This window comes from Corythoichthys intestinalis, chromosome 19 (assembly GCF_030265065.1).
Source record: "Corythoichthys intestinalis isolate RoL2023-P3 chromosome 19, ASM3026506v1, whole genome shotgun sequence".
NCBI lineage: Eukaryota > Metazoa > Chordata > Actinopteri > Syngnathiformes > Syngnathidae > Corythoichthys > Corythoichthys intestinalis.
Window position 1 is genome coordinate 28,122,775 of NC_080413.1, and position 22,045 is coordinate 28,144,819.

The window sequence follows — 22,045 nt, forward strand, 5'->3', positions numbered from 1 at the left end:
TCATTCAGAACCCGACCGACCATTCAGTCACTCTTTCTGATTTTCGGGGTATTTACAGGTCACTTTCTGTTCATTTGACGGCATTTACAGGTTACTTCCTGTTGAGTTTGAGTCACTGTCTATTCCATTGGTATCACCCACAAACCCCTTTCCTGGTTCACTTCCTACCTGTCCAACTGCACACAATTCGTCAAACTTGGCCCCCATCAATCCAGTTCCCTCCCTGTCTCCGCTGGCGTGCCCCAGGGCTCTGTCCTGGGGCTGCTCCTCTTCATCATCTACATTCTACCCCTCGGTTCCATCTTCCGTAAACACAACATCCACTTTCACTGTTACGCGGTTGGCACCCAGCTCTACATATCCTCAAAACCAACCGCCTCCCTCCCACCTTCCTCCCTCACCCTCTGCTTAGATGACATTAACTCCTGGTTCCCCTCCAACTTCCTCCTACTTAACAGCTCCAAAACAGAAGTCCTCTTAATTGGTACCACCGCAACGCTCTCTAATATCCATAAGTTCTCTCTTACAATCAACAATTTACCGATCTCTCCTTCGTCTCAGGTTAAGAGTCTGGGCGTCATCCTCTACAGCACACTTTCCTTCCGGTCACATATCAATAGCATCACCAGATCAGCTTATTTCCACTTTCGCAACATTTCTCGCCTCCTCCCTTCTCTCACCCGCCATACCGTTTCCACCCTGGTCTGTAATCTAATAACCTCCCGGCTCGATTATTGCAACTCACTGCTCTTCGGTCTCCCTAACAAGTCCCTCCAGAAACTGCAGCTCCTCCAGAACTCAGCAGCACGCCTCATCACACGAACCCCCGCAACACACCACATTACCCCCATCCTCCGTCAACTTCACTGGCTTTCCGTCAAACAAAGAATCAATTACAAAATCCTCATCATCACCTTCAAAATACTCCATGCCCTGGCCCCTCCCTACCTTTGCGATCTTCTCCGTCTAAACAATCCAACCCGTTCACTTCGCTCTACCACTATTCCTCCCCTCTCCGTCCCCGGTGTCTGCCTCTCCACCTTTGGTTCCAGAGCTTTTAGTCATTGCGCCCCCCAGCTCTGGAACTCCCTACCCCCTGATCTCCGCAGCATATCTACTCTATCACTTTTCAAATCTAGACTGAAAACACACCTGTTCACTCTTTCTTACCCACCATAACCCCTAGCTGTCACATTTTTACTTCTTTTTATTGTGCTTTTAATTTTTTATCCTTTTAATACCTTTTTATCGTACTGTGATTCCATGTCTCTTGTGAAGCGTCTTTGTGTGTTTGAAAAGCGCTCTAGAAATAAAATGTATTATTATTATTATTATTATTAATTATTATTTGCGGGTCACTTCCTGTTCTGTAACCCAAAATCATCAGGAAGTGACCCATAAAATGCTTGAAATCAACAGGAAGTGACTGATGATCAACAGGTGATGACCTGAAATTAGGCCTGTCGCGATAACAAATTTTAGTGGGCGATAAATTATCTCATAAATTATTGCGATATGCGATATTATTGCGCACCCCCCACCCCCACCCAAAAAAATTTTTTTTGAGCGTTTATTTTTATTTATTGTCATCATCATCGGTATCATTGACAGTTGCAAGATGTGATATGAGCAACCCGAAAAAAACGAAGAAAAGACAAGGACTGACGAGAGAAGCATATGCTTATCAAGTCCCGTCCCCTTTTAACCAATTTACAATAACACAGTGAGAATACAGTATATATTAATAGATCTAGTACACCCATTTAAACGCAATAAATGTTTACTTTTAAATTAAAAAATACCTTTTAAGAAATCACAACTAAAAACAATAGACCATGCCTCTTTCAAGTAAAAGACAACAATATTAATACCGCACAGAAACACATATTAAATGTCTTTTTTCAAGAAAAAATAAAATTGCACTTAATAACTGAAGCATTTAGGCATATAGGTATAAAGTTGCAGTCACAGTAATTGCACTTCAACAACAACAGAGAAAAATAGACTAATTAAGTAGCAGTAACAAAAATTTGGCTCCCAAAGATATCAAATATCATTTAACAGAGGTAAAACGGTCTCATTTCTTCAGCAGTGTAGCGGACTTCACTTTCCGTCAGGGAACGCTATTTTGCGCGGTGTCGTCTGTATTTCTCACATCAAGCGAATACCTCTAATTGTCAACATGACGAGGAGGCTCCGCTTGTTGCGATGCAGTCTTCTTACTAAGCAGTGAAAACTGGAGAGGATAATAGTGTTTCAAATGAGCATGTAGATTTATTCTGTTGGCCATCTTTGTTGAAACAACCTCCAAAAACATTTTGCAGACTGGTTCGTCCTCTTCCTCATTCCGCTCGCTCTTTGCTGTGCGCCGACAGTGCACTCGACCCTGCCTCCATCCATTAAATGACGGTCACTCAAATGTATAAAACGAACATACCCAGAAGTCAATAAAACAGAGTGGCACAAGGAAGCTGAACTTTAAACAGCGCTATCAAGCACGTCTGCCACACATCTGCCGCAAGCGCGTGCGTCGCGCGCGCGCGTGCACGCGAGGCGATAAATCGCAGCACGAAAATTACCGTCTTTATTTTTATATATCGCGCGATAAATGGAATTATTGCATATTGCGACAGGCTTACCTGAAATGGCCCAAAATTACCTCGTAGCCTGGCACTGGCTGCCACTGACAGTTATAGAAGTGGGAGGGGCCCGTTTGAAGTGGGAGGGGTTCATTTGCTGCCACGCTCCCAGTTCAAATACAGTGGTACCTTGACATACAATTGCTTCGACACACGATCTTTTCGACATCCGACGTAAAATTTGACTCGCCATTTGTTTCTACATCCGACGACATGCTCGAAATACGACAAAATGACAGCACCGCAGACAAACGCACGGCGGATTTTCTTGTGAGAGAAATCAACACAGGTTTAAAAAAGGTTGGTACCGGTGGTGAAACAAGGAAAAAGGTGACGCTTACCATTGAAATGATTATGCAAATTATAGAAAAATATGAGCGTGGGGTGCACATCCGTGAACTGGCTTAACAATATATCTCCACGGTCTTTATAAGTTAAGGTGACAAATATTATTGTGGTAACATTGCCAAATAAATCGCCAGCTTCGTTTTTATCATTTATTTCAGAACTTATCCAAATGTACCACATTTGATTCACCTAACATTTAATGATTTTGAGACTAATTCAGAATTTTGATATTTCTTTTGGAAAAAAAAAAAAAAAAAGATGGATGCAAGTCAACACAAATTTGAAAAAAGGTTTCATTAGGACCTTATTTTTCAAATTTTGGGATTCTCTGATAATTGCTTCACGTTGCAACACAAAACGCCAACTGTCCTCCGCAATGGACGGTGTTCTCAAGAAAACGTTGAGAGTGAAAGTAAGCTCTCTTCAACCACTCCCTCTCTCTGTAACGTTCATGTACAGCAAAAAATGTCCGCCACATTAGAACCCGATTCGTTAATTTATTAGAGGAATTATTATTATTAGAGATATCCCGATCAATCGGGATGTCCGATCACGTCATTTTCAAATTATCGGAACCACTTCCCATCATGCATTTGGGCATGGGTACAGTATCATTTATTGAAAGCTCAACAAATACACTAGATGGCAATATTTACAATATACAAAGTCACAAGTCTTTCTATCCGTGGATCCCTCTCACAGAAAGAATGTTAATAATGTAAATGCCATCTTGAGGATTTATTGTCATAATTAACAAATACAGTACTAATGTACTGTATGTTGAATGTATTTGTCCAGGTTTTATTCATTTTTCATTTTTAATTTCATATTTCATTTTTTTTTAAATTCATTTTTTTCTTAATACATTGCCAAAATGTATATGATCGGGAAAAATTATCGGGAATGATTGGAATCTAATCGGGAGCAAAAAAAAGCAATCGGATCGGGAAATATCGGGATCGGCAGATACTCAAACTAAAATGATCGGGATCGGAACGGGAGCAAAAAAACATGATTGGAACAACCCTAATTATTATTATATTATTATCCCAATTTTTATTTATAATTTGTTTGTTTTGATATGTGTAACTGCCATGTGTAATAATACCAGCAATATTTATTAAGGATTTAGTGGAGGTTTTTGGGCTGCGGAACGAATTAATGGAATTATAATTTATTCTTATGGGAAAATCCTGCTCGACCCCTGACAATTTCGACTTACAAACAAGGTTCTGGAACGAATTGACTTCGTATGTAGAAGTACCACTGTAGATTGGATGTCTACAAGAGATAACCTTACAGCAGAAGGATGAAGATAGTTCGTTTTCTGTTTATTAGGTGTTTTGTTGAATGATTTCCTGACCAATGTATTGTGAATGGTTGTTAAAAAAAAACAAAAACAAAAAAAAACATTGGCCACACTATGTGAAGTTTTTTGTGAAGGTTTTTGGTACAATTGGCCCGAGCCCAATTCTTTACCCTAATTTACTCTTTACCCTGAATCAACTGTTAAAAGTTGTTAGAATTGCTCCTATTATTGCATTAGTTCCCTTCTCTCTACTTTCGACATATGAAAGTTTTAAAACTGTTTCATCATTTGAAGATAGATTCAAGTCAAGATTTTGCCGATTTAGAAGTATTTTATATAAAAAGTTGTATTTTATATAAAGAGCCGTCCTAAAAAGTCTACTGCTTCAAGATGGCGGCTGTCTACTAACGCATTTAGTGCCATGTCTGTCATTTTGCATCTAGTTATATCTATATACAGTACATTGATATCTACCATGTCTACCATATCTACCATAACATGCGGGCGTAGTTTGAAGGCTATCGGCTACAACATGTATTATTGGAGCTACCTAGCATCGCGTTTGTTCGGCGTCACAACTTTCTTGCCTCCTCCACACTCCTGCTCTGCTCAGTCGTCTCGGTGAGTCAGTCTCCCTCAGACTTTTCGACCAATATAGTAACGCATGCCTTTCCGTCCTCAGTAACGGTAACGGCGTTGCCAAGATGAGAAAAGTAATTAATTAGATTACCCACTACTGAAAAAAATAACGCCGTTAGTAACGCCGTTATATTGTAACGCCGTTATTAACAACACTGATCGCCATATCGTGAGATCATTGTTATCGTAAGCTTTGTATCGCAAATCGTATTGTATCGTGAGTTACCAAGAGGTTCCCACCCCTACACGTTAACCTGTTATACTCCATGTAATTGTTCTCTTTAGTCTACTCAGCTGTAACCATCCGACATCTTGTCAATAAAAAACAATAGTTATCAAGTAGTGTGGAACATACCCAGTGTGGTCCCGTCCTCTCCCATAATGATTTTCATTGAGGTGATGATTTGTTGGGCCACGGGTGGAGGCATTGAGGTGGCATACATGGCACTGTGAGAGTGTTGTCGCAGGTATTCAATCAGCTCCTAAAGAGGCATTCACAACTTGTGAGATCTTTATTTCCTGAAATTTGCAACATGAAATTTTACTGTCAAACCCAGTTTAATTGTTCATCTCGGCATGAACATGCATCAACAGATCTTTATGACCGATGTAAACCTTTGTCAGCAAGCATAAGAATCTAGCAATTTCATAATCAAATTGCACAATGTAGAGTGCTTCCATTTTATACACATAACAGTTCCCCTTTATAGTATTGTTTCCATTTTCACATTTAATGGTATCCACTGACCTTTTTGCCTCCGATGTAACCCCCAGCTCCACCAAAACTTTTTGTGAATGTTCCCATCATGACGTCCACATCCGTGGGATCTAGACCAAAGTAGTCCACCACTCCCTTGCCGTTAGGCCCCAAGGCACCAATACTATGGGCCTCATCCAGGTATACGTATGCCTTGTAGCGCTTCTTTAGGGCAATGACCTCTGGCAAACGCACAATAGAACCCTCCATGCTTTGGGACAAGAACGTAAAGTACAGATTAAAAACAAGAACAATAACAAAAAGAAAAGTTAAAACTGTATTTCGTTAAGATTTTGGGTGAATGTCTGATATCATCATTTTACTTCCATTCCAAAAACAAGAATCTTCACTTGGGAGAATTTACTACCCATAAAACATTATTTTGGATTTAGCAGGAAAGTGACCCTTGGCCTGTGCAGACTACAAATTTTTAAAGTAACCTTTGTTTGGATGTGATTGACTACTCGATTAAGCACTTTCTATTTCAACAATCTGAGTGTTCGCCTTAGAAAGACAAGTCGGACAACTTCAACACTATTGTTAAGAGGACATTAGGTTTTGCTGGTTGTTTGAAAATGGGATTCATCCGCATGAATGATTACCAGAGGTGGGAAGAGTAGCCAAAATTTTACTCAAATAAGAGTAGCATCACTTCAAAAATAATATTACCTGTACTCAAGTTAAAAGTAGTAATCCCAAAAATGTACTCAAGTACAAGTAAAAAAAAAAAAAAAATTGGTGAAAACAATACTCATGTAATGAGTAACATTGTGAGTAACTGGTTAAAATGTTTGATTTTATTTTTTTAAACAACGGTATTTTTTTTTCCTAAGCAAAAAGTTATCTAATTGAACTGTTATTAATATACTGTACTATGACAAATTACATACGGTAATCACATTAAGCAAAAGAAATACAATCATAAAAAAACAACAACTTTGAATTCTGGCGAGAGAAAGAAAAAAAAAACGGAAATTCAGCATTATACGTCTAAAGAGCATGAGTGCCCTCTAGAGGAGGAAAATATATTTCCTGTTCTGAAATTAAAAGCATCATATCTCCGGTCTTCCGTGGTCAATCCCTGGCCGTTTAATTATTGTTTTTTTTGAGACTCTTTCAGTTAGCTGATCTTCGCCTCTGCCAGCTGGCTGCTTCCCCTCCCGCTGTGACGTAAGATGATCGGCGCCGGACGGACCGACGACGTCGCCGCCGCTGATTGGCCACGAAACAGGGCGCCAAGCTTAAAAAACCAGACGCTGTCAACTGACAGCTAAGGTCGCATTTGACAGCATTCGTGCCGCCATTCACTCTCTTGTGCATTTGATCGCTAGTTTGATACACTCCCGCTTTTTCGGTGAGGTCTTTTGTGTTTATTCATTATTGGATCGTTTTTGTTCACCGCTGTAAATATGAGCACTGAAGCAGTAGGGGTAAGCTGCCATTTCTGTTCAACCTGTTTTCTCATGTTTTGTTTAGTGTAAGAAGCTATAGTAGTGGCTGTCTTTTTCTCCTTTCCTTTTTACGATCAGGGTTTAGTTAGGGGTGGAGTTAAAGTGTAGATTCCTTTGTTTGTTGTTTTGGCCTGGGCTTACCCTGAAGCCGCGCTTCTTCCACATTTTGTATATATTGTTCATTTCGAGTTTGACTGTGTAAATAAATTTGTGCCACTTGTGAACTTAAGTGGCTCGTTTTATGTTACGCACTTAGCGAGCCATCCGTGGGCAGCAACAGTGCCAAATAAAAACTGGGAGAGAGATTAAAATATACACTTTCGAGTAAAGATGTCCCGATCGATTGGGATGTCCGATCACGTCATTTTCGAAGTATCGGAATCGGCAAAAAAATATCGGACATGCTTTTTTTTAAATATATATATATTTTTTAATCAAATTGTTTTCTTATTGTATTTAACGTTACAGACAAATTGTCTTACACTCATCCAGAGTCTTTAGTTTTGGCTTAAACTAGGGCAATCAAATTTATCGCGTTAATGGCTGTAATTATTTTAAAATTAATCACGTTAAAATATTTAACGCAATTAACGCATGCGCTGCACGACCCACTCATGCATTGTCGCGTTCAATCTATAATGGCGCCGATTTACCTTTATATAGAGCTAAAAGGCAGCGCAAAATGAGCAGAGTGCATTTTGGCAGTCTTTGGAGACTTTTTTTAGTTGGCTAAAGCCTTAAAATCCCTCTCTCAACAATAAGAAATATCGTGGGAAGCAATGTGGGGAAGAAATGTAGTTGATCTTTTTCTTAACACCCTATGTTATTTCCCAACGCAGAGAAGATATATCAATTGGTGCCACTACGCACAGGCATGGTTGCACTTCCCATCATGCATTTCGGCAGAACAGTTAAATGGCTACAGTATCATTTACTGAAAGCTCAACAAATACACTAGATGGCAATATTTAGTCACAATATACAAAGTCACATTTATCCTTTAAGAATTACAAGTCTTTCTATCCGTGGATCCCTCTCACAGAAAGAATGTTAATAATGTAAATGCCATCTTAAGGATTTATTGTCATAATAAACAAATACAGTACTTATGTACTGGATGCTGAATGTATATATTCGTCCGAGTTTTATTCATTTTTTTCTTAATGCATTGCCAAAATGTATATGATCGGGAAAAATTATCGGGAATGATTGGAATTGAATTGGGAGCAAAAAAAAGCAATCGGATCAAGAAATATCGGGATCGGCAGATACTCAAACTAAAACGATCGGGATCGGATCGGGAGCAAAAAAACAGGATCGGAACAACCCTACTTTCGAGTCATTTTGTCGGCGGAGCTCTATGTCAAATACTTATTTTTTACGGTGCTTTTAAGACGGCAATTGATTGAACAAGCTGGCGTGTTCATAGAACAGCAAGCTTGAGTCTGATTGGTATAATGGAGTCATGTGATTGTATTGCGCCGTATCATTAGTGAAACTGGTTGAGCCACTGTTGGCGTCTCTGGCACAAAAAAAGAAAGTAAAATATAATATGTACAATTAAGAGGAAAAATGTAACGACTAGTGTAGCCCAAAGTAATGGAGTAAGAATAGTGTTTCTTCACAATTCTACTCATTCATTAATTTTCTGAGCCACTTATCCTCACGAGGGTTGCGGGGGTGCTGAAGCCTATCCCAGCTAACTATGGGCAGTAGGCGGGGCACACCCTGAATCGGTTGCCAGTCAATTGCAGGACACAAGGAGACGAAAAACCATTCAAGCTCACACACATACCTGGGGACATTTAAAGCATGCATGTTTTTGGGATGTGGGACGGCACGGTACGAACATGCAAACGCCACAAAGGCCTGAGCCTGGGATGGAACCCTTGATCTCAGAACTGTGAGGCTGACGTGCTAGCCGCTCGACCACCGTGCTACCCAAATCTATTCAGGTAAAAGTAAAAAGGATGGCTTAGTACAACTACTCTTAGAAGTACATTTCTCTCAAAAATTTACTCAAGTAAATGTAACGGAGTAAATGTAACGCGTTATTACCCACTTCTCTCAAAAATTTACTCAAGTAAATGTAACGGAGTAAATGTAACGCGTTATTACCCACTTCTGGTGATTACCAATACAGAAAACATTGTCAAGGGCAGTGGGACAAATTCCAAACTGCTGTAAATTGATTGTACAAATCGAGGAAAATAATGTGTCTAATCTAAGATAGCCTGGTTGTCAATTGTGAAACTGTGATTAAACGGAGTTAGAGCATGTCTTCTAAATCATAGGACTGCTTGGCTCCCTGCAGCCGAGAAAAATCTTCAGCCTCCGCAATGTGTACTTTGCTGGCGGTGGCAGTGGCACTTGGAGGAAAAACTAATCCACTATAATGAAACGTGTAGTAACCCAAGTCACATGCACGACAGATTAGGCACGATCAGTTTAACTTTCATCAGGCAGGACTTACTGGAATGTTAAATTGGTCCCACCTCCATGAGAGAGGAGGCTGCCCAGTAAGGAGCTTTATAGACTATTTACTATGTGTGGCTCTAGTTCAGTTTGAATGGTAGAAACATGCCACATTGTTGAAAAAAACTTAAATGTTTGTGTTTAGGTGTATACTAGTATGTGTCACATATTATTATTGACGTTACCTGTAAATGCCCTCTACTAAAATGAGTATTTTTCTCCAGGGTCGATGGGTCCTTGGCTGTCCATGTACAATGGCATCTCGCAGGAGTTTCTCTAGGCTTTGCATGTCTGAAGCAAAAGCAAGAGCGTTAATTAGATGTGATTAGGTTAAATGTTAAATGCTCAGGTGACGATTGTGGTCAGTTGCTATGAATGCTACTGGTGTACCTTTGTCAACAGTTATGTAAAAAGTAACTGAAGTTCACCTACTGTTGTGTTTGAAGACACGAATTGTTGAGCCGGACAGACGGGCACCCAACACAAGTGACGCATGATTCAGCTCATCACTTAGGATGAGACACCCCTAAAACAGGAAAATAGAAAAAGATAAAGGGGAAAAATTGTAATCAAGTTTAAGCAGGCACAAATATCACTGTACTGTAGCTGAAAGTACAGTATAATCCATTGTTATTTCAGCATTACCAAACAAGTATTTGTGAATTGTCTGGGAAAAATGTAATGCCGTTTTTTATTTGGAGCCTCAAGCTGAAAAGAAGCCCTACACTGTATAAAGTTGCATAAACATCTTGCATGTCAAAACAGTTTAGTGCAAGGAACTAGCAGTCAAACAAGGCCTAATAAGCAGCCTTGACAGGTTTAAACTGAATGACACACCCTCAGGTCTACATTCGAAGAAGGCTAAACAAGATACATACATCATAATTACATGTACATTTATGTCCTGAAGGTACCGTATTTTCCACACGATGAAATAAACGTTCAATTTCATCAAAAGCCGACATCTATTTATTCTATGGACCAATGATGGTTGATCATGGCAAGAAAATCCCTTTAGCGAAGCTTCATCTAGTGCGGGGGTCGGCAACCTGTGTTTTGAGAGCCGCATGCAGCTCTTTAGCGCTGCCCTAGTGGCTCCCTAGAGCATTTTCAAAAATGTTTGAAAATGGAAAAAGATGGTTAAGGGAAATATATTTTTTGTTTTGATATGGTTTCTGTAGGAGGACAAAAATGACACAAACATTCTTAACGTTTTCCAATGCTGTGAAAATGTGTAGAATAAATATTACATTTCAACCATAGACTTCATAATGGTATTGACCGGTCAGATCGGTCATGCACTGCGCCTCGCATTCAAGTAGGACACCGCCCACATCAAGAGGAGCTATTCACAAACACACGCAGAGATCTAATGCCGGATTTCTGTTGAAAAAGTACGAAAGCTGTTCCGCATACAAACAGGAAGGATTGTCTAAAGAATGATTTGATCAAGGATTCAAGGTAATTATTATATTTTTCGTACCATCCATGCATTTTGAAACGCTGAGAAAAAAAAAATCAATGGGAGAAATTAGCCGCAACTGCATTGGCATCATAGTTTGCAATATTTATGCACGTTTTTGTGCTTTTAACCAAAAATCGAGACTGTTTTACATCCATATCTATAAAGAATTCTGGGATTTAAGCATTTATTCACAAGGATTTTCAACGAAAAAAGCTCTTTGTCTTTGATTCCACTCAGTTAGCTTTGACGGTCTCGCCAATAATGCAGGCCCCACTATTTATCGGCCCCGCGCCCCGTGTCCCGTCAATACATTATGATGTTTCAACATTTCTGTCAACGAAGATTTGCGTCAAAGCATGCAACAGCGGGTGTGGATGCCAGGCAGATGGCTATTGTAAACAAACCGGCGGCTGTGTGATGGGCCATGGACCCGAAAGGGGGAAAAAAAGAGAAAATAACTGAGGATTCAACGTTTCTTGGACCGAATCATTTGCATTCATTGCCAATGCGGAAGAATTGCCTGAATGTTTACTTTGTGGCGAAAAGTTGTCAAATAACAAAAAGAGTAATGTGGAAACACATTTCCAGGGAAGGCATACTACATTTAAAGCAGAGTACCCAGTTTGGAGTGAGAGGAAAAAGTGCGATTGTATTACTTCTGAAGAAATTAGAGGAGCGCAAAAATAGATTTAAGAAGTGGATTGCATCAACAAACTCCACTACTGCTGCATGTTTTGTTGCGACCCTGCAGATAATGAAGCATCGAAAACCGTTCACAGATGGCGAGTACATGAAGGAGACATTCATCAACATATCAGAACACCTATCTGCAGACTACAACTGTCATCATACAACAGAGTAGTCACATGGTGCGTTGGATGCACTGCAGGGAAAATAAACATTAAATCATGAAGGCTCAATATGTATTTTTAGTCAACTTAGTCATTTTGATAGTAGGCTAATACTGCATAGCTAATACAGATACATACAACATGCGTTGCCTTCATTATTAGGGCTTATTTAAGGCTTTTAATTTTTTGCGGCTCCAGACATATTTGGTTTTTTTTTTGGACCAATATGGCTTTCAACATTTTGGGTTGCTGACCCCTGATCTGGTGGTATGCATAACGCAACCCTAACTCCTACGACTACTACTGTGTCTTACAATGCGGTGCGCCCTATATATTAAAAATGTTTTAAAATAGGCCATTCATTCAAGGTGCGCCTTACAGAGCTGAAAATATGGTATTTAGGTAACTACTGCCTACCTAAAGGTATTTAGGTAACTATTATAAATACTTACAAGCTAAAAAATAAAAAGTAAGGCCATACAATGTCCCAATCTGAAAATTTTGGTATTGAGCAATTGCTTGTCTTACAACATTTTGTTCCACTTAAAGGCCCAACACATTTACTGGGGAAACATCACTGAGTTAAACATAATTTAGATGCATACGGCAATACTCACATTTGCTCATTAATACTACATTGGGTAACACTTACTAACAAATAAGCTTTGTACGCAATGTGAAATACCTCTATGAAGAAGGGAGGAAATAAAAATATGCAAGAGCATGATTAGACTCAGTAAAGAATGTATGAGTCTTCTTGCCAAGGGCTGTGGCTTTTATCACTACCTTGAGTTTCTCATGCTTGCTTTGTGTATCCTGCTCATGCCTCTGCATGCTGTATGTTCTGCTTCCTGTTCAAACACTGGCTATTAAAGCAAGTAAAAAGTGATATGATTGACTTGGATTTAGATCAACAGTGACAGACATTAATCAAACAAAAGCACAATCATTTGAAATCTTTACCGGGAAACGAGAGCATTTAGAACAGCATGACCTGCACCGTGTTGAGCCGGCAGTTGTTTTCACTTAAAAGCAGTAACAGGAACCCTTGCTAGTTCCGTAAATATAAATTTGTCACTTTAAGTCTATGGGTACAATGTAGTAAGTCAGAAGAACTGTCACGCCTGGCAGAGAACAAAAGGAGAAAAGGAAGACAGTGAAATTCCATACCTTCCCAGTGAGAGCAGGAATGTTCATGGAATTAGTAGCGAAGCCCATACCAAAAGCCATGGCTGATTCTACACCAAGAAACCGGGCAATCAAATGTTCCAACTCCTCATGGATGTCAAGATTCCCTGGAAAGCACAATGTGTTAATATAGTAGAAGTGCTCCCTAAATAAAAAAATAATAGACAAGTTTCACGGACTAAGCGGGAGATAATGGATGGATGGATAAACAAGTTTCCATCAAGATCTGTCAAAATATGTTTAGTTTAGCTTGTCAAATGTGAGAATCTCATAGGGGTCAATTATTACTTTGACTGTTAGATTAAAGCTGATTTTAAGGCTTTGCTTTATATTAGGGCTGCAGCTATCGAATATTTTAGTAATCGAGTAATCGACTGAAAATTGTATCGATTAATCGAGGAATCGGATAAAAATATATTTTTAGGTGAAGACCAATTATAAATATACATGAGAAAACAAGACATTTCACCTAATCTTGAACCATTTTCAGTCAATCAATGTCTTTATTTTCGATGTATATTGTTGAAAACAGCCAACAATTGCATCTCAGACATAACTAGAATTTAAAAAGACTAATTCACTGCTTTCACTCAAAAGACCTTTCGATTTAAAAAAAAAAAATATATATATACATATATATATATATATATATATATATATATATATACCTAAAAATGCCGTTACGCTTGATAACAAACATCACTTAAAAGTTAGGATTTTTTTCCCACGTGTTTCAATTGAATTTCTATTTGTGTCAAGCCATTTTAAAGTTCTAGTTAAGTTTTAAGTTAGTCTAAACTGTAAGTCCTGATAGGATTTTGAGTTTTTGCAGTGTTCAAAAATAAATGTATGATACAGGCTGTATTTGAGCACATTAGGGACCAGTGCTACTTGGTGTTTTATCTAGCAATGGCTACTGAGCTAAAATTGATAGTTAGCAATATTGAGTTTTTATTTTACACCCTCATCACTCCACAACGCTATGTTATGTTAAAGCCTGTATGTAAGACACGTTAGCCACGCATCGAAAGTGGTCATAATTAATAGAAACCTAGCCCTCTGCAGGGCTAACGTTACGTGAGCTAGTGACAGTAATGTTAATCTTATTTATTAGCGCTTAGCGCTCTTTATTAGCGGTTAGCGCTGTACTGCTTTAAGATGGCGGCTGTTTACTAACACTGCCCAGACGCGGCCGAGTCTGTCATTTCGTATCTAGTTCAACATACATGTGATCTCTATGAGACTGAGTCATCAGACGCTACCCGCATCGTGCATCGTGCGGGCTAGTATTTAGCAACGTCGGCGTCGTTTGTAGCGGATGTCGGCTGCAGTAAGTTTTTTTTTTTTTTTTTGCTTCTTCCTCTACGCACGTGACATCAGCGCGTTGTCCCGCATTAAAAGTAGTCCGAGCAAAACGTGATGCTTAGAGCTGTCAAAATAAACGATTACTCGAGGTGAATAAAATTACTTGGATCAGTTTTTAAACTCGAGTTACTCGAGTTGCTCGAGTATTTGTTTTAGCTCTACTTTATATATATATGGCGGAAAACACAGACTAGGCTGAAAAAGCAGTTTCTGCTCTTGCACCCGCTTTAAAATAAACTGCTGCATTTTAAGCCATTTTAAGAACTGTTGTGTTTGATAGAACAATATGTCTATCTATGCTGCCATAAAGTTTCATGGTGCATTAAGCCCCTGAACTATTTTTAATTTGTCTGTTTTACCCTGGAGACCCCCGTTTACAGACACCGCACAACCGCTTTTGTTTCAACCCAGCCATAAAAAGAATTATATTTATGATTTGAAAAATCTATTATTTTTAGCTTAGAAAAATTAATTGATGTCTAAAATTTAGTTAAAAAACGACTTTATACAATTATTCACTTGCATATTTTAAACTTTTAAACAAATTAGGTCACAATGAAAGAAATAGTGTCTGTAAATCGGTCACGGATATCTACCACATAACTATCACTTAATTGTATTTTTTTTTTGGTTACTGTTGCATTTCCCCCGATATTTTAGATGATAAATAATCAATCCAAACAAAGAAAAATTGAAAACAAAAGTTTAAAAGTGTAAATATTTGAAAAAGAAAATCTCGACCACTCCTTGATGTCTGCGATTGCTGCATTGCGACTAGGCCTGTCGCGATAACAAATTTTAGTAGGCGATATATTGTCTCATAAATTATTGCGATATGCGATATTATTTCCTGCTTTTTTTGTAACCTATTCAACCACGACTATAGTGACAATACATCCAAATTAATCACCTATTGAAATGGAATAAATTGTTATTCTTAAATAAAATACAAACTACATTAGAACTTATAAATAAAATAAAAAAACACACACACACAATGCATAATGAGTCATTTTAAAGCTAGTTAGGTCCAGAATATGAAATAGATGAGAAACCCACTGTCATTTTTGTTGTCTGTCAATTAGAGCCCATGAAAAGTGTAAATTTGATCCAAAATGACTGTGATGTTGTCCTGCAAAGTGCGCATGCAAATAATTTGAAGCCAAATTATTATCATTTATTACATCATATTATCATTGTCAATCAGATTTTTCATAATGGGTGTCATTTTAAACATTTTCTTAGTGTAGAATCTGAAGTATATGTGATTGCCTCCAGAAATCTGAACATGACGTGCTTTTGTTTTGAAATGTTCACCGGAAGTACATTTGCTAAGCCACTAACCGCGTTACACTCAGTACAAAGAAACAAAAATATTCGGCATGCATGTTGTATCAGTCGTAGATATTTTTTTTCTTTTGTTTGCGTCCCTTGCAAATTCTTTAATCCAGCGAGTTTTCCTGTTTGATGTGTCACTTTTTAACCGTAATTTTGCGTTGTGGAGAAGACTCAATGTTTTATAGCAGGCGAAAGTGGGTTGTCTTTTTTCCATTAGCCTCAATGTAGCAATGCTAACGTTTTACAATGTTTAATATAGAAGTGTTTCCATATTAGGTATGTCTGAACTTTAATTCCACAGCGTGTTGATGGCCAATAAACATATGTGAAAGCTACTGGAGTCTCATATGTAATCAACACGCATGTGTGCCGAGTGCACGCAGCACACGCACGCGGCGATAAATCGCAGCCGGGAAAATTACCGCCCTCATTTTTATTTACAGTGCGATAATTTGACTTATTGCATATCGCGACAGGCTTAATTGCGACCCTTGTTATATTACCGTGTTTCACCCATAAAATCCCCCAAAAGTCCAGCTGTGGCCATCCACAGCTGTTTCTTGACACTCGGTGAGACATCCTAAATGGAGTTTTTGGATCGAAACAAGTTAAGTAAGGGATAATATCTCGTTAAAATCATGGTGTCTTTAATTACGCTCTATCATGCTCTCACCTAGAGTAAGGGTTTAGGGGTGAATTTTTTTTTTTTTGGTAAATGCCCCTCAGTTCAAAAATTTTCTTCCCCCAGAAAATTAAGATTTTAAGCTTTCCAATGATATATCACACATGCATATAGGGCAATTTTGAAATTTGGCCAAATTGGGAGTCACAGAGCGGAATTTCAAGTCAACTGAGTGTTTTCCGCCATGTATATTTACAGTATACAGTATTTATATACGAACATTGAGTCTTAATTTCTAAACAATCATATAGTAATACCGTATTGGCCCGAATATAAAACGGCACTCATTATAAGACGACCCACTCTTTTTCAAGACTATCAAGTTTGAAAAAAAGACTTTTTGAACACCAAATTAATTTTTATACAGAAAATAATTACAGTACATCTGAAACAAATGATTATAGCAATATATTTGAGAGAAAAAGCATGTTACTTTGCCTCATTCAACTCTTAATATCTGAACATTTAAATATGTAAACGTAGAAATGCAATCACATTCGTAAATGAATGGGTTCTGGTTTTTGAAATGTAAATAACCCAATCTATTGTGGTAAAACAACAAAATTGCAATAACTACATTAACCATCAAAGTGAGGTCTAACTAACTGTAGTCTTGAAACAAATCTGAATAAGGAAAAACATTGCAATAAAATAATGCAAACAGGTTAAACTTGAGAGTAGCTGAGATCCTTCATAACAGAACATTACTCAAGTTCAGCATTCGCTTCAATGATATCTGGCGCAATATAGCGTCATGAACGGGTATAATGTCGAGACCGCGGATATAAGCCGACGCCCACTTTTTCAGTCTTATTTCAATGCAAAAAACACATTCTTATTTTCGGGCCAATACGGTAATACTTTCAGCTTTTTTTCCATGACTCATTTTTCTACAATTACTATAAATTGCACATCAAGAAAACTATTATTATTTTTTTTAGTTATCTCACCTAATTCACAGCGGGTACTGCCAACTCCCACGCCATACTTCTGTGTTACCTCAATGGCAGAGTCTGCACAAGCCCCAGTGTTCTCAGCAAAGCCGAGGTAATTGTACGAGCCCATGTTGATGACACCCTTCACCACTTTGCCCGTGTGCCTGAAAGAGAGTGAGACAATGACGGTCAAGGATAGGGGACAACAACCTACAGGTCAGGGTAAAATAATTAACTTTAACATGTGGACTGCTGCCGTTGTGCAAACATTTCCTGTTTGGTGTTGATCTTTATATGCCCCAGCAGCGGGATGTTACACAATAGTTAATCTCAAGGAAATTCAGGTTGAGCACAATAAGACATATTTTAAGCATTACAATCTTTGTAAATACAGTGGAGAAAGAAAGTGAACGCACCATTTTGAAATACCAGATTGTTTTGCTACAGGATTTTTTTTCAAAACAAGGTAATTTATTCAAGGTGAAGGGATTTTTAGACCCAAAAACTGAAAGAATAAAATCACCTATCGTCATGGCAGTGACTCCCAAGTACACATCTAAATTAGACATCTTAACCAAATGAACGTCACCGTGAAGTAGGTTTAAAGGCGCCATTTTGCGAATACTGAAAAACTGCCATGCTTACATGGACTACTCCTGTCATTAAACATAGTTGTTTGTGTGCTCCTTTACAATGCATGGTGTTTGTAATTATCCAGAAAATTGTTAAAAGCAAAGAATTTTAGTATGTTTTAGTATGTGTTCGAAAGTTGTACTGATGCGATAAAAAAATTTAATTAGGTCCAATCACGTCATTTTCAGCTAATCGTAATTAAGTAAAAATATCGGATTTCTCAAAAATGTTTTGAATTTTAAAGGCCACGATGTCTCTAAATAATCTTGAGGTACAAAGATATTGAAAAACTGAATGGTAATATCTTCATTTTATACTACTCAATGTAACGTTTCAGGTTTATGTGGTAGCGTGAAAAAGCAACTCAATTGCTGGGATTCCACAAAAATACTTGTCGTTAGGCCTGTCGCGATAACACATTTTAGTAGGCGATATACTGTCTCATAAATTAGCGATATTATTGTCAATTTTAACCAATTCAACCACTAATGTAGAGACAATACATCCTAACGAATCCCCTATTCAAATGCAATACATTGCTATTTTTAAATAAAATACAAACTATATTAAAAAAATATTTTTTTAAAACACACACAATGCATAACGAGTCATTTGAAAGCTAGCTAAGTGCAGACTATGAAATAGGTGCAAAACCCAATCCCATTTTCATTCTCTGCCAATTAGAGCCCATCAAAAGTGTTTATTTGATCCAAAATGACTTATCTTGTCCTGCAAAGTGCACATTAGCAAAACTGAAGCGAAACTATTCATTGCCAATCCTATTTTTTGTAATGGGTGTCATTTTAAATCTCTTCTTAGTGTAGAATCTGAAGTATGTGAGATTAACTCCAGAAATCTTTATTTACATGTCTGAACATGACGCACTTTAATTTGAAATGTTCATCGGCAGTACGTTCACTAAGCCGCTTATGCCGCGTATGCTTTACACCCAGTTTGAAAAAAAAAAAAGTACTTCTCTTTACGTCATGCATGTGGGGTCAATAATAGATTTTTTTGTTTTTATTTTTGCATTGTTTTGAAAAGCTGTAAAGCAGTGAGTTTTTATGTTTGAAGTGTCAGCTTTTAAACCGGAGTTTTGCGTTTTGGAGAAGACTGCCAATGTTTTATAGCAGGCTTAAGTAGTTAGTACTATAAGTGAGAATCTTAGCGCACCTAACGATTCGATTACGATAACGATTCAGAGGCTACGATTCGATTATAAATCAATTATTGATGCACCCCCCCCCCCCCCCCCCCCCCCGCCCCCACCTATTACCTGCTTTTAATGTTTCGTATATTAGTTACAAAAATTGTCCAAAAATCCTCTCTGGCTTAAATAAACTACTATTTCAGTATCAAGTTAACAGTTCAAAATAGTAAATTAAATTTCTCAAGTCCCCATTCTGTATTAGCAGCTTTAAACTCCATTAAATTAATTTAATGTTGTGAATCAACTGTTAAAGTTGTTAAAACTGCTCCCGTTATTTTATAATTTCCCTTCTGTGTACTTTTGACATGTGAACGTTTTAAAACTGTTTCATCATTTAAAGATAAATTCAAGTCAAGATTTTGCTGATTTAAAATTATTTTAGATAAAACGTTAAGGTTCTCTCTGAAGGTTCGCTACAACAGCCTTCCAGAGAAGTCTACAGCTTTAAGATGGCGGCTGTTTACTAACACCGGCGAGTCTGTCATTTCGCATCTATTTCTGTATACATGTGATATCTACCGTAGCTTTTTGTGGGCGCAGTTTGTAGCGGCTGTCGGCCGCAGTCAGGCATTATTGTTTTTTTATCTAGTGGCATGAGTTGAGCATGATGTTTACTCTCGGTCCGTTCCTCGTTGCATCCCGAAGACAGCGCTGACTGTGTTTTAGTTTCGCTTTACTTGGTATATTTCAATAATCGGAATTTGGATGTTTGTGGATCGTTCTTGAATCTTTGACGGCCGAATCGTGACATGGAAATTTCGCACACCTCTAGTTAGTACATTGTCTTTTTCCATTAGCCTCAGTGGAGCAATGCTATGTTTCCTTATTTTGTATGTCCGAACTTTAATTCTACGCAGTGTTAATGACCAAAAAACATCTGTGTTATATCCAAACAACATGCATGCACGTGGCGATAAATCGCAGCTGGAAAAATTACCGCCCTAATTTTTATTTATCGTGCGATAAATTGACTTATTGCATAATGTGACAAGCTTACTTGTCGTATACTTTTTAAGACCAGCTGAAGAGCACCTATTTATTTGTATATGAGGCAAAAACTTGTAAATGGCAAGGAGTACTACGGTTGAGGTGACTGAATAAAGAAACAATATCAAAACAAATAAGTATTAGTGGACATACTCATCAAGCACGGGATACGTGCCCTAGTTTTATACAACACTGCATAATGTGAATTTGTTTCGTTGATACTGTAAGATCTCTCATTTGTTACAATCAGAAATTCCACTTAGCGAAGTATTTTTTAGATTTTACGTAGCATTTTTTTTTATTGTGAGGGAAACTATTTAAATGTAATTTGTTTGCATCATCATTTTGTGGTGAGCCACTAATATGCTACTAAAACATTTTTATTTTAACCACTACTGCAATTGATTATATAGCCACATAAAAACCTACGATATTAGGTTAATTCTATTCCGATAAATACAAATTCAGACAGTTGAGACAATTTGGATGGACTGGAGCCAGTATCAGTAGATGCTTAAAGTCATGCGACTGCTTAACACGGTTTTGTGCTGCACGTTATGTGCTGCTTTATCAGTGTAGAATAAAAAGCATATGTTGAACTTGGTCCTAATTAAACTTTTTGCACTCAAATCTACAGTGTTCAAAGAACATTACTGGAAGGTCCAGTTGTAATCAGGCGAAACTCGCTCCACCAGGTCCATCTTTGCCCCAGGAACACTACAGATGGGTCGGTTCCAATTGTCTCGGATCCTCATGTATACTGGACTGTCTCAGAAAATTAGAATACACAATATTCTAATTTTCTGAGACAGTCCTGTATATTGTTCTATGTAAAGGACGTCAGCCAAGGTCGGCCCCCCACATTTTTACCACGCCAAATCTGGTCCCCTTTGCAAAAAGTTTGGACACCCCTGCTTTAAATGGTGGATTAATGTACAGGACTGTCTCAGAAAATTAGAATATTGTGTATTCTAATTTTCTGAGACAGTCCAGTAGGTTCCTGGTGTAAAAGTTCTCAAAGTCTTGATAGAGTGGGACAAAGTCCTATAAAGGAGAAGATTAACACTGAGGATTTGCAAATTAAAAAAAAATAAAAAATAAAAAAACAGACAAACAAAATGCAGTGACAGCTCATTTTCTGACCAGCACGAGTGCATTAGGATCATATTTTTGGTATTTCAGTATTAACCTTCTGCTCTTCTCGCTCTCGTGCCATTGTGCATTTCCCGATGTTCCAGTGGCGGAGAAAGTCCCGGAGGTAGCCAAAGATGGTGAGGATGCCATAGCCCACGTAGGTAAGCACAGCCACTAGTAGAGGAGTCTGCTCAAACGATTCCACAAAGGGCCTCTTGTACAGGCTCGAGTTGTGTGTGCCATGTTGGTTCTGGAGGACACAACAAGCATTCACATTATTACAATTTGCATACTTCCGTTTCTTGAGGCGCAATTTTAAAATGTTGGTGGAGTACAGTGTCAAGTAATTGTGGGTTAGTGGTAAAAATTTGAAATGCTAGGCGTACTTGTGGTTCCACCCAGACTTGATGAAGTATTTTTAAAGACAGCATTTCCCTAAACTGATGGTTTAGCCGTAAAAATAACAACATCAATTTTGGCCAATTTGTTTCCATAACAACAGCAACTTGGGAGCCTGAAACACTGTTAACAGTGTCAGTGTTATTCTTTAAGACACACATGAAGATCCCATAGTAACAGCATTGTAGTTGTGTTTCTGCTAATAACACACAAGCATAAAGTTACTACACCACAATAGCG

General features: G+C 38.1%; 1 protein-coding gene across 1 annotated transcript in view; it reads right to left on the reverse strand.

Annotated features, from left to right (window-relative positions):
- The window catches only part of sptlc2b (serine palmitoyltransferase, long chain base subunit 2b), a 52,690-nt gene that overhangs the window by 16,165 nt on the left and 14,480 nt on the right, over positions 1 to 22,045 (reverse strand). The window contains exons 3-11 of the mRNA XM_057822716.1: positions 21,462 to 21,656; positions 21,266 to 21,316; positions 20,927 to 21,030; positions 17,458 to 17,606; positions 13,105 to 13,229; positions 10,051 to 10,144; positions 9,804 to 9,909; positions 5,684 to 5,903; positions 5,291 to 5,417 (exon numbers count right to left, since the gene is read on the reverse strand). Of these exons, the coding sequence (XP_057678699.1) occupies positions 5,291 to 5,417; positions 5,684 to 5,903; positions 9,804 to 9,909; positions 10,051 to 10,144; positions 13,105 to 13,229; positions 17,458 to 17,606; positions 20,927 to 21,030; positions 21,266 to 21,316; positions 21,462 to 21,656 (1,171 nt within the window). The remainder of the gene's footprint in view (positions 1 to 5,290; positions 5,418 to 5,683; positions 5,904 to 9,803; positions 9,910 to 10,050; positions 10,145 to 13,104; positions 13,230 to 17,457; positions 17,607 to 20,926; positions 21,031 to 21,265; positions 21,317 to 21,461; positions 21,657 to 22,045) is intronic.